Genomic DNA, 13,781 nt, shown 5'->3' on the forward strand with positions numbered 1-13,781 from the left:
CACCCTTTTATGTCCTTGCTTTGATCCAGATAGTCGTTTTAAGATATGTTTTACCCCTCCTATGCTTGCAAAAACTATGTTTGAGGCGAACAGAAGTTTCTATCTTCCCTATAAAAAATGTCTGTGTCAAAAACCTTGTTGTTAGGTCGTGAAGACATTTCAGATCGCGACTGCAGTTCAGGAGTCGAGATAAGATCATAAACAAAACCATCTCACTATCTCTAAATATGCAGTATTTGTCGCAAACAATGCATTTTTGATTGACTTGATATTAAGATAATGACTATCCTCCCGAGGTATGTTTCGGGTCACCCAAAATATCGGGATCTATGTATGTAAACATGGCTGTACAAGACGAGATTATAATAACCGTAACATGTAAGCTAGCTTACAACTTATGTTTGGTAAAAGGTTTTTAATTGGTTATCTGCTTGATACCATTCAATCGCCGGATGGAAGTAAGATAAACTCCCTTATTTGTAAATAACAGTCTTTTGCAAATTAAGATTGACAAAATTAAGGATGAACGATACCGTTAAGCTAATACTGAGGTTATTGGAGGATTAGTAAAGATGTAATTATGAATCCATTAAAAGACGATGACATTTTCATTGACGACATACATATATCCAAGCTTTTATTGAAATCAACATTAAAAATGAAATAGAAAATATTTTTTCAATATAATTTTCTACAGTTTAAACTGACATTACCCCTTGAAGTACCTTATGTTGGACGTTCTGTTAGTAGAAATAAACCAAAACAACTCTGAATTAGTATACATTTGACGAACAACCAAGGCGTCAAAGGCTACACTTTTTTTTATGTTGGCCGTTTCAAATGCCTTTCTACAGTTCTGTGTTTATTTGTGGAATTCTTGCATTTCTGCAGATGTTGCGAGGTATGTCAGGCATTTAATATGTATATTTCAAACTTTTCTTCCTCAAGTGTATACGTTTTCCTTGAAATAGACTTAGTCATAAACATGTGTAAGCCCGCCGCATTTTTGCGCCTGTCCTCAGTCAGGAGCCTCTTGTCTTTGTTAGTCTTGTATTATTTTAATTTTAGCTTCTTGTGTACAATTTGGAAATTAGTGTGGCGTTCATTATCACTGAACTAGTATATATTTGTTTATGGGCCAGCTGAAGGACGCCTCCGGGTGCGGGAATTTCTCGCTACATTGAAGACCTGTTGGTGACCTTCTGTTGTTGTCTTTTCTATGGTCGGGTTGTTGTCTCTTTGACACATTCCCCATTTCCATTCTCAATTTTATTAGTGTTGTAAAAGTTGAAAGGGATATTTAAGTAGTTCACTGTAGATATGCTGGTGTATTTACACGACCTTTTACATGTTACCTCATATAGTATAATGTGTGCTAAATTTCATAGTATAAGGTGATATATTTCATAGTTTTTCTGGCATTACCTTTCATAGTATTCTGTGCATTGCCTTTCATAGAATTCTGTGTGTAACCTTTCTTAGTATTTTGCGTGTTACATTTCGCGTATTATTTCATAGTATTATGTGCGTTACCTTTCGTAGTACTTTGTGAGTTTTATTTCGTAGTATTCTGTGCGTTATCTTTCATAGTATTCTGTGCATTATCTTTCATAGTATTCTGTGCGTTAACTTTCATAGAATGGTATGCATTAACTTTCGTAGTAATTTGTGCGTTACCTTTTATAGTAGTGTGAGTTTAACACTGTTCATAGTTTTATGTGCATTACCTTTCATAGTACACATGCAGTGCATTTCCTTTAATAGTATTTTGTGCATTACCTTTCATGGTATTATGTGCATTACCTGTCGTTGTAATCGGTGCGTAACCTTGCATGGTATTCTACGCACAACTTTTGTTGTATTCGGTGCGTAACCTTTGATGGTATTAAAAATGGATAACTTTCGTTGTATTCTGTGTGTTACCTTTCATAGATATGTTTTACCATTCGTTGTATTTTGCGTGTTACCTTTTATGCTATTCTTTGCATTACATTTAGTTGTATTCAGTGCGTTACCTTTCATAAAGTTCGGAGCGTTATCTTTTATACTAGTCTGTGTTTAACCTTTCATAGTATAATGTACGTTACCTTTCGTTGTATTCTGTGTGTTACCTTTCATGATATTCTTTGCATTACATTTAGTTGTATTCAGTGCGTTACCTTTCATAGAGTTCGGAGCGTTATCTTTTATACTAGTCTGTGTTTAACCTTTCATAGTATAATGTACGTTACCTTTCGTTGTATTCTGTATGTTACCTTTAATGGTATTCTATGTATTACCTTTCGATGTATTCAGTGCGTTACCTTTCATAAAATTCGGAGCGTTATATTTTATACTAGTCTGTGTTGAGTGCGTAACCTTTCTTAATATTATGTGTGTTACCTTTCTTAGTTTTCTGTGCGCAATCTTTCATATTATTCCATATTGATAAAATATTAGTAGGTTTTACTATATGAATGGGATTTTGAATAAATAAGCATATTCACCTGCGGAAAAAGGATATTCACCGCGCAAAACGTCGCGTGCTTTTACGTGTACAATTTTGGTAAAAAAACGTTTGATGTACAATTGGTTTTGGTAAATATTTTCCATTACAATAATTTCTCTCGGAATATGGAATAAAACATTTACTGTCTTTTATCTCGGTAAATATGTGGTTTTATTGACTTTTGAAAAACTGATATTCACTTCGGCCGCTTCGGCCGTTGGCCTCAGTGAATATCAGTTTTTCAAAAGTCAATAAAACCACACATTTACCTCACCAAAAGACAGTAATTGTATAATATTCTGTGCGTTACCTTTCATAAAATAGGGTTATTGCATGAATATTGTGGAATATTGTCCCGAGTAGAATTTTATATTGCACGAGCTTGCGAGTGCAATATATTTTCTACGAGCGACAATATTCTCCAATATTCATGCAATAACCCTTTTATTGTATAGCAATATAATATTTTAAAGTAAAAATTGGTTTAAACTAAGATTTAAATGTTGATGACGTCATGAATTTGAAGATTTATTGCACTAGTGCAATATTATACAATTACTGTCTTTTGGTGAGGTAAATGTGTGGTTTTATTGACTTTTGAAAAACTGATGTTGGCCGAAGTGAATATCAGTTTTTCAAAAGTCAATAAAACCACATATTTACCGAAACAAAAGACAGTAAATGTTTTATTTCATTTTCCGAGAGAAATTAATATAATGGAAAATATTTACCAAAACTAATTGTACATCAAACGTTTTTTACCAAAATTATACACGAAAAAGCACGCGACGTTTGGCGCGGTGAATATCCTTTTTCCGCAGGTGAATATGCTTATTTATTCAAAATCCCATTCATATAGAAAAACCTTCTTATATTTTATCAATATGGAATAATATAGGGTTATTGCATGAATATTGTGGAATAGTGTCCCGAGTAGAATTTTATATTGCACGAGCCTGCGAGTACAGTGCAGTTTCAAAGTCATCTGTGAATTACCTTTCATAGTATTTTGTGCATGTCCTTTCATAGTATTTTGTGCATTTGCTTTCATAGTGTTCTGTGAGTAACCTTTTATAGTATACTGTATAAAATTGATAATGGAAATGGGGAATATGTCAAAGAGACAACAACCCGACCAAATATGTCAGATTACAGCCGACGGCCACCATTGGGTCTTCAACGCAGCGAGAGGTGGTCCTCAACTGACCGCTTAATAAAACAATGTACTAGTTCAGTGAAAATGTACGTCACACTTAACATAATTTTTTTTTTTTTAAACTGAATTTAAAAAAACAAAAACATGCAAGACTTGCAAAGGCCAGAGGCTTCTGAGTTGGGACAGGTGCGAAAATGCTGAGGTTGTTTAAGCAAGTTTTGTGAGATCTCAATCCTCCCCCTTTACCTCTATGCTAATGTTAAAAAAAAAGAAACACAAAGCAATACGCACAGTAAAATTGTCCCAAAATATAAATCTTTTGTGTGTCTCAGTTGCATTACCTTTCATGGTATTCTATGCATTACCTTTCGTTGTATTCAATGCGCTACCGTTCATAGAATTCCGAACGTTATATGAAGGTCGTAATGGGGTACCTTCATGACGAATAATGGTAAACATTCTTGCCAAAAAACGTTAAACGGTGATTTTTGGTGTTTGATGATAAAATGTACTTTCTTTCAGGAATAAAAACACCGACTGATGTTCACGTTAATTTTATCAAAAAATGACGGTAACGATAATTATTTGAGACATCTGACAATTAACAATAAGAATTTTTTGACGAATCGCTAACGGTAGCCGGAAATTACTACCATCTAATATTTAATAAGAGTCTCTGTGTAACCGTTCATAGTATAATTGGCGTAACCTTTCTTAGTTATATGTGCGTTGCCTTTCATATTTTTCTGTGCGTAATCTTCATAGTATTATGTGCATTACTTTTTATAATTTTCTGTGCGTTACCTTTTCATAGTTTTCTGTGCGTTATTTGTCATAGTATTCTATGCATCTACCGTTTATAATACCCTACGTTACCTTTCGTAGTTTACTTTGGGTTACCTTTTTGGAATACTAGTATGTATGCGTTTCAAATACACAGTCATCAGTATGCAATAACAATTACGATTGGATTGTTTCGCCGAGCTTGTGTATCCTATGTTACGTCAAGCAGGGGTATAGTTCGTATATGTCAGATTGCAGTGTTATCATCTTTACACTTTAACGGGATATTCCAAACTCCGGCAACGGAACGTTTCCCGTACCAGGAAGAAAAAGAAGATTAGGTAGCGCTCCACAGTTAGAAAATAGAATTAAAAATGAGCCACAAAATGTTTGATCATCTCCTATTCCTGGATTTCTAATACATTAACCTAACTGTTTGTGTTGTACATGTGCATATGTATGTAATCAGTATATTCCATAGATTTGATTTTCAAAAGTTAAAAGAGTGAAAATTAATTCCTTGTATGTGTACCCATGGCAACATTCTGCATTTATTTACCATAAAATATTGCAAAAACATGTCACATATCCCCCCGAAATTTGGATCAAACTAGAACTTCAATGCCTTTGGGTGATACTTTTTTAGAAACTGTTTTCATAAATCTTCCTAATGATCAAATAAAAAATGGGTGTCTTTCCCCTCAATTTTTTCGTAAAATCCAATCACAAAGTTCGTGCGATAAAAAGTTGGAAAAAAACATTACAATAATGGCCGGACCAATGTATGGTAGGGACATGCAAATACGGACTGCCATACAAAAAACCAGCCTATATTACATACATTACATAATCTTGATGTTCATATAAACCCAATACAAAGGCTATTTTAATACTCAGCTATCAAAAACTGAATTTTATTGCACACTAGCTCTCATATTTGAAAAATCCACAGGGGCCAAAATGCGAAACTACACACCTAACTGCTGAGTGCTACCTTAAAAAAAGAATATTCATATCTAGCATTTGATAATAATAAAATAAAGAAAACTCATTATTATATTTATTTTTCAATATTTATGTATTTTTCATGATTTATATTTATAAAAAAAGGTTAGACGCAACGTCAGATATTGCTACCATTTAGTGTAACAGAAAAATGACGTTAAATTGGAAACGCGGTTTAACTTATTCTTCCTGCTTTCCTTTTTGGGTAAATGCAAAGTATAATTCACAAGTATAAATGCCGTGAGAATCCAATTAAATATGATTTTATAATTAACATAGGATATTCAGTCAATTGCTAAATATTATGTGTATTTGGAGGAATATTGCGGCATTATATATTCAACCCGAGTATGATTTTATTCAAGCAGTGACATACAATAGCTTATACTTATGTTACTGAAGTTTTCTTACTTTTTGATCGTCTTATAGATATGTATTTTTGTAATATGTGTGCCTGATTTCATATTGTTGAAAGCAGGACATTTATATTTAGTGGAGGAAGGAACACGCGAATGCAGTTCATGCCGTCCCTAACATAAATACGCTTGTGGCGACGTCAAATTATGATAACGGACAAACTTGCAAGACATTTTCATCAATCCGTATTTTTTATAGATAACCATGTAATCCTAATGCTATTTGGTGTACCAACTTCAATTTTGAAAGTACTTTTTATTGATATAGTTATCAAAGCCGAAAAATAATCTTCACGAAATCAAATCTCTGGTTTTTCGGCCGTTAAAGTTTTGTGAAGGCATGAAAGTTTAACTCGGACATTTCCGCAAGACATTGCAAATCTATTGTTTTGAATTGAATATGTAGCTCAATTTGTTTTTCAAATCGAATTTTGGGAGCTAACACTTAGTACAAAACGATCGTGCTTACAATTTAATGAATTGTCTGTCAAAATTTTATTTTTGAACTGAAATGTTTCAAGTTTCCAAATTGAATTTCCGATGGGACACTTCTGTACATCATATTCTTTTGAAAATATGTATGCAAATTTTAAATGGAGACAGCCATGTTAACCAATACTGAAATATATCACGTCAAAGAATGTTCATGCACAATTTCGAAGAGTTGCGAGAACATTTCGCGAATTGTTCGATTTTTATGTTTCGAGTTTGTTACATGGGACAACGCTAAGTTAACGTTTTTCGGATGATCTGTGTCTTCCTTAAGCCTATGAATATTATATGTTTATTCTTTCTCTGTCATAATGTGAAAATTTCAGAATCAATCTTTATTTTCATATATAATGTGAAATATTTATTTCAGTATTTCTATAAAAAAATTCCCGTCAAATATTTACTTAACGCTATTTTTTGTGGTAGTAGCAATATGTAACGTTCTCATACCTTCTTTTTATTCTAGTTGCTGATACAGTATCCACCAATAGAGATGGTAATTTTACATGTAATGCGTGTTCATATGTTTATCCAAACAACGACGGAATAAGCTGTCTGAACAATACAAACTCTTTGAAACTGCTTCCTGGAAAGTCTCTCAATTGTGACAATTACTGTTATACCAGCGAAGTGTGGGATAAACGTACGTATTTCAATATTTTTTCTCGTTCGTTGCAACATGCAATGGGATCAGCCATGTAATTTACATAAAAGATGAGAAATAAATTTTAGCACTCAAATGCTCAAATGTTTAACCCCCCCCCCCCCAAAAAAAAAAACCCAAAAACAAACCAAAACGCAGTACGATAAAAGGTACAACAATGAGAAAAAAAAATGGTGCATCTGCCTTTGATATTCAAACAATTACTGACATAACTTAAATGTATTGCATTTGCAGATTCTGTCAATAAACAAACGCCCTGTGCACATATGGCATATACAGTGACATATTATTTTCGCTTTTGTATAATTTAATATCGTTGACTCGCTTTTGTATAATTTAATATCGTTGACTCGCTTTTGTATAATTTAATATCGTTGACTCATAGTTATATTAATTGTTAACTTTACATTTTTTTCTCTATACCTATGTGTTGCATGTCAGTCGTACTTTTGTTACATCTAAATAATCATTTTATTTTGGTCTAATTGCAGGTACACGCCAAGTGAAATCGTTATTTAGATCCTGTGGAAACTTTGTGGGTAACGATTGTTATGATGACCCGTATGCTGGTCAAGTGAATTGTAAGACATCATGCAAAGGAGATTACTGCAACAATTATACCGTAGATGAGGGACGCATTGAAACTTTGTGTGAAAGATTTCAGTGTTATAACACTGGACTGACAGTTACTTACTCAAATGCTTCTTTGACAATTCTTATTATTAGTCTGTGTATTGTTATTACTGCATATATTTCTTAAAGACCCACATTCAATATAAGTGCTGTTGAACTGTGATACCTACTTTCTTGTATAGATACCAATACTAGTAGATAGTTTGTATATATATATATAAGAAGATTTGGTATGAGTACCTATGAGACAACTTTCCATCCAAGTCACAATTTATAAAAGTAAACCATTATTGGTCAATGTTCGGTCTCCAACACGGAGCTTTCATTGGCTCACATTGAGACATCAGCAATATAATAAATTATTCAGTATCGAACAATAAGCAAACCCACATTATATAGTAAGCTATTCTGCGGCATGACATAGCATGACATATTTATAAAAAAAAAAACCAACAACAGCGGTCAAAAAACGACAGACAAATAAAGCACACACCAACTAAAGCCAACCAATGAATACATGCAGGTTCTTGGTTTGAGTCAAAATCTTCCGGATTCAACATGTTTGTTAGCGCTCAATTCTCCACAACTTCAGACAGTAGTGTAACACCATCATTAGAACACTAAGCTCAAAAAAAGCAAAATTGCAGAAAACCCAATATACAGATGGTTACTAGAACTCCAACTCATTAATCCAGTTTTATCATACTCAAATTTCGATAAATTTAGATTCTACTGATTTATTATAAAGACGTCATGAACAGTCTGAGAAAAAAAACCCATAGCCTTGTGCATGACGAAACATATGTACTGAACTGCATTTTATTAAATTGCACTGACGGGTTTTCATCAAATTTGACGATTCATATCAAGACAGAAACAAGTCTGTTTTAATGGGGAAACTAGTGCCCATAGCACAAGTACAACTTCTCGATAAATTTTATTACCGAAAGGTTAACATATATTTTCAAAGAGAAAAATAGCAGCGTAAATTACCACACCACAGTTCCAGTAAGAGTATCTAGAATATTTACCCTTTTCATACCGAAAGAAGGATAAATATTTATGCGTTGCAGAAAAAGATCAGATTTGTAAGAATGCTATATAGCTTTATGACATTGTGTAATCCCTTATAATATTGAGGAAGAATTGAACAGTCATATGACAACACACGTCTTGGTGAACCGCCATTATAATCTGGTATTTCAATCCCTTACAATATGCAAAAAGAATTGGATAGTCGTATTACACCACAAGTATTGAAGAACCGACATTCTAATCTGAGCAAAAAGTGGTAAATATATCTTGTAACGAACATTTATTGACGGCAGTATAGGTGTAGTACCACAAAATCATAGTACGTTACAAATGTCCGAAAATAATAGTTCTTTGAATTTGACAGTTGCGGGAAGTTAACCCTGCATTTCATTGCAGACATAAACATGTACCATGGGCGTTTCAAAGCACCTTTCTTTTTCTCCTTTGTTCCTATATTTAAGAAACTTGAGGTTACATGCCGTGGGGAGTGAAGCTTTTAAACATGGGAAAAAGGGATGATAATTTGATACAATGATGGCTATTATCTTATATTATTTTAAATGCAATAAAATGCTGTGTGAAATGTGTCTGTGTTACTGGACAGAATTAACCTTAACTCATACCAAATATTTCTTTATTTGAAATAAATCAAATTCGGCATATTTAAAAAAAAATCTAATCTAACAAAGACTAACATTAACAAACAATGGTGGTCTTACTCTTACATGATTTCTACGAGTGACACGATTACAGTCGTTCAAACGTCTGTTTATTTGTTTGACACATTATCTTTAGTATCATCTGTATGGACTTATTAATATCATGTACTAAATGACTACTGACTTTGCAGTTTACCTAATATATATTGTAAGTGGATTGGGATATGGTAATCCTTTTAACTACCTGATTTCATATTGATTTTTGATTGGGGTGTAGAATGTTAAAAGCTTTACTTTTAAGCGTTGTTACGTTGTTAAACATGCATTCGTTGGTTCAGTCTTGCATGCTGCATGTATAATTCACCTGCCCTGTTATTACTTAGTCTTGTATTTAGATCTTATTTTAATTTCCCTGCACTTACTGAATACTTCGGTGCAGGTTTACGACAAATGTACAAAACTTCAAACATTTAGAAACGTAATTCATAGCGCGAAATTTGAAATGGTTGGAACTTATCTGTTAATGTGAGGTTGGATCTTTAAACTAAGAACTGTTTGGATATCAGAAGTGACCTTAAACTAAATTATGCACATTTCGATTGTTCTAAAATCTACACTGTTCAGTTATTTGACCTTCAATGTTCAATAAAGTTTTCCATAAAATTTGTGGAAAAAGAGGACTCAAAAGAAATAAACAAAGTGTCGTTTTCACAAATTCTGGTTTACTGCATATTTTATTATTTCATCCCAAATAACACCAACGATTCTAGGGTATAGACATTTTATGGTCTTCTCTTGACTTCTTCCACCAAGCAGTTACATTCATGTTAAAATAGACACCTTTCTGTCTATGCGTGATGTTCAACCAGAAAGACTAGCTTCACCCTTTAACATCACTTTTCCTTGTCCTTTGTCAAGAGACTGGAATTGAGTACTGGTCTATTTTGTTGTTTCTAAGATCAATTGTTTTTCATTTATTGATTTGTAAAGTTTTGTAAAAAAAAGTTTGTTTTTCGTATTGTGCTGTTGCACCACAGTCCAAGGTAAAGAAAAAATTGGTGCCTCCAGACATGTTTAAATCTGCCAAATTCTTTATGTGTCTGTCCGTAGATTTCTGGAAATATAGTGCTCAGCAAACTGATAACATGATAAATGAAAGAATAAGTATATTTATCTTATATATATACGTCAAATGTTTCTGTTGCTGCGTTTGCAATATTTATTCGTCGCCTGATTTACACAATTTCGTTACTCTAATTTCATTCTCTGTTGCAATTATAATCGCCTTTTCGAATAAACGATTGAAATATTAAGTATCACCTATAATCTAGCTTGAATGTGACCTTCCACCAACCACATGCGACGGCGTGAAGTTGACAAAATTGACAAATTGAGTAACCATATCAATTATTGATACCGGTAATTCGATACCCAAAAGTCTTGATTGGTATGCTGTTGCATCGGTTTGTCCATTTGTGTTTCCGTCTTCTTTATTTCAATATCCTGTTCATATTGCCTTCGTGTTTACTTCAAGGGTCATCTAGTTTTACAAAAAGTAGACTCTGATAAAAAAGATACTCTTCCTCGTTTTATAAAATATCTCCAATTGTTTTTCATCTGACAGTTCATCAAAGTTCTTTATATTACTGGAACCATTAAACAAACGAGGTAATTTTCCATCAGTTGCCATGAAATTTGAAATAACCGGGACATGTTGATACTCATTGAATTGCAACAATGTTTCCTACAATGAATAAAGTATTCTGCATCGGGCAAATCTTTATCAATGCGATTTGTGGGTCCTGAAACTTTACCTGTTTTCCCAGTCGCGGAATGGCACTTAAAACATTCAGACACATATATACTAGAAAGTCATACCTAATACACAATAAGCTTCACTCAGACATTGAATACATTTGCCAAGAAAATGTATCTCCTTATGATCTGTTATATAGCCGATCATTTATGTTAAGGTATAAAAGACATATTAAATGACCGAATAATAGTCAATGATAAATCTTACGGATAGATCATATAATTATGAAACAGTACCCTACAAAATATAATATACGTGTATAACAAGTCTAAAAGTGTACAACATCACCCAAAAAATAGCCCGTTACAATAAAACGAACAAATGTTAGATATTTCGGATAACAGATATCCTTCATCAGTATGATCACGTTGTTATATGAATCGTGTTAATCTATTCTAATTATTAAACTATCACAATCTTGAAATTTATACACAAAAAAAACCAATTTAAGCGATCACCAGAGACACTGGTACAATTCTAAAAATTTCAAACACGACGCAAAGACTGCACAGATATGTCAAACTAAAAATAATGCTAGACATAGAAAGATTTCTGTAGAAATAAAAAAATATTTTCACGTTCATAGAATTCTTGCATCCCGTAGTAACTTTTTAGTCAAACATCTGGCAACGACACTGTCTGTAAATACAATTTCCACTTCTATTTACTAGTAAGTTTAACTAACACTTGTTCAAATGGTATTTCACCTTGTGCAAACTGTTCCGTTACCATAAACCTATGAAACGTTCAATAAAGGTAGGCAAACAATATTTTCGATACATTCTATTACCGGTCTAACAAATCAAGTGCTTCTCTATTGATGATTTATTTTGGTTTAGAATATTTCAACTTTATAACGTCATAGATCATTATAGGTATCTTTAAAACTTTCTTTATAGTAGTCATCAAAGGTACCAGGATTATAATTTAGTACGCCAGACGCGCGTTTCGTCTTCATAAGACTCATCAGTGACGCTCATATCAAAATATTTATAAAGCCAAACAAGTACAAAGTTGAAGAGCATTGAGGACCCAAAATTCCAAAAAGGTGTGCCAAATACGGCTAAGGTAATCTATGCTTGGCATTAGAAAATCCTTAGTTTTTCGAAAAATTCACAGGAAATTTATAAAAATGACCACACTATAGATATTCATGTCAACACCGAAGTGTTGACTACTGGGCTGGTGATACCCTCGGGGATGAAACGTCCACCAGCAGTGGCATCGACCCAGTGGTGTAAATAGTTATCAAAGGTACCAAAAATGTAAAATACATTTTGTGCAATGTTTTATGATTTTTTTTTATGTTTTGGATTTGGAGTAATTACAGCGTTTTCCGTATAACATTTACGTCATGTTGCTCTTTTTATAACTTCAACTGGCACGTAGAATTAATGATTCAATACCCATCTCATCAATGCTGTTTATATAAGAATAAGAAGATGTGGTATGATTACCACTGTTTGTCTTTTTATTTATTAACAATGGCGTTATCAGTTTATATTCGACTTGCGAGTTTGAATGTCCTTTCATATCTGTATACCACCATTCCCCATGTGAAATTGAATTAAAAACGTCTAAAAGAAATAATCCACAATGCTTTTCACCATAAAACATACAAATGGTAGCATACGCTACACATTTATTATTTTGGAGTATCATACGGTATATTTTATTAATTGTGAACAAAAAGGTAAAACATGCCTCACAGAGGAACAAGTGATCAATATGCTAGAGTTTCATTTTAGCAACATATTTGTTGAATTTGGAGGAAGACGTTTTCAACAAATTGTCGGCATTCCTATGAAAACGAACTGTGCGCTTCTTCTTGCTGAATGACCTCTTCTTATTTTCTTATGAATTGGAGTTCATTTAGATACTTGTAAAATAAATAGCCAGGTCATTAGATTTCACATTTATATATATTGCTGATGTTCTTTCCATTAAGAATGCAAACGTTTCTGATTGGGTTCCATTAATATATTTCCACAGACCTAGAAATTAAAGAAACAACAGACATGGCTTTCTTTTCCTCATTTTTAAACTTATACTTCGAATTTGACATACACGGTGATCTCCTTACAAGAATCTATGACAAACGAGATTATTTTAATTTTGAAATTTTCAATTCCCCACCTTAGTAGTAATTACCTACTTCACCTGCATATGGGAAATATATTTTCCAACTTATTCGGTGTTCAAGAGTATGCAGCAACTACAGACTTAGTTAAACGTCATAACTGTCTGAACAGGAAGTTGGTGAACCAGGGGTTTGTCAAAGAACGTCTTGTCCTTTTAAAAAAAAAAGTTCATCGGAAGGTATCACGACTTTGTTGATTAATATTCCGTATCAATTTCACAAATAATACACAATGGTCTTGAAGTATAGATTCTTGGTACTGACGTTATAAATCATCTTAATAACATGTTATAGTATTCTTCTATTTGTCTTTATTATGAACACTACTTTCAATGTTTATTCTGTTTTTGATAGTATCCATTTGACGTAGCTATGCACTTTCTATTACATTTACTTATACATCCCTCAATTGTGTTATTGTTCTATGATAATTTTTGTAGCTTTGTCTTTCATTTTTACTTATTACTTTGTGGTTATGGCTTTTTATGTTTCAT

General features: G+C 33.0%; 1 protein-coding gene across 1 annotated transcript; it reads left to right on the forward strand.

Annotated features, from left to right (window-relative positions):
- Positions 1–758: 758 nt before the first annotated feature.
- LOC134704978 (uncharacterized) lies at positions 759–7,798 on the forward strand. The gene is made up of 3 exons (XM_063563757.1): positions 759–901; positions 6,807–6,983; positions 7,496–7,798. The coding sequence occupies exons 1-3, from the start codon at positions 841–843 to the stop codon at positions 7,762–7,764; spliced, it is 507 nt and encodes a 168-aa protein (XP_063419827.1). The 5' UTR covers positions 759–840; the 3' UTR covers positions 7,765–7,798.
- Positions 7,799–13,781: the final 5,983 nt, after the last annotated feature.

Source organism: Mytilus trossulus, chromosome 2 (genome assembly GCF_036588685.1).
Source record: "Mytilus trossulus isolate FHL-02 chromosome 2, PNRI_Mtr1.1.1.hap1, whole genome shotgun sequence".
In the NCBI taxonomy this organism is placed as follows: Eukaryota; Metazoa; Mollusca; class Bivalvia; order Mytilida; family Mytilidae; genus Mytilus; species Mytilus trossulus.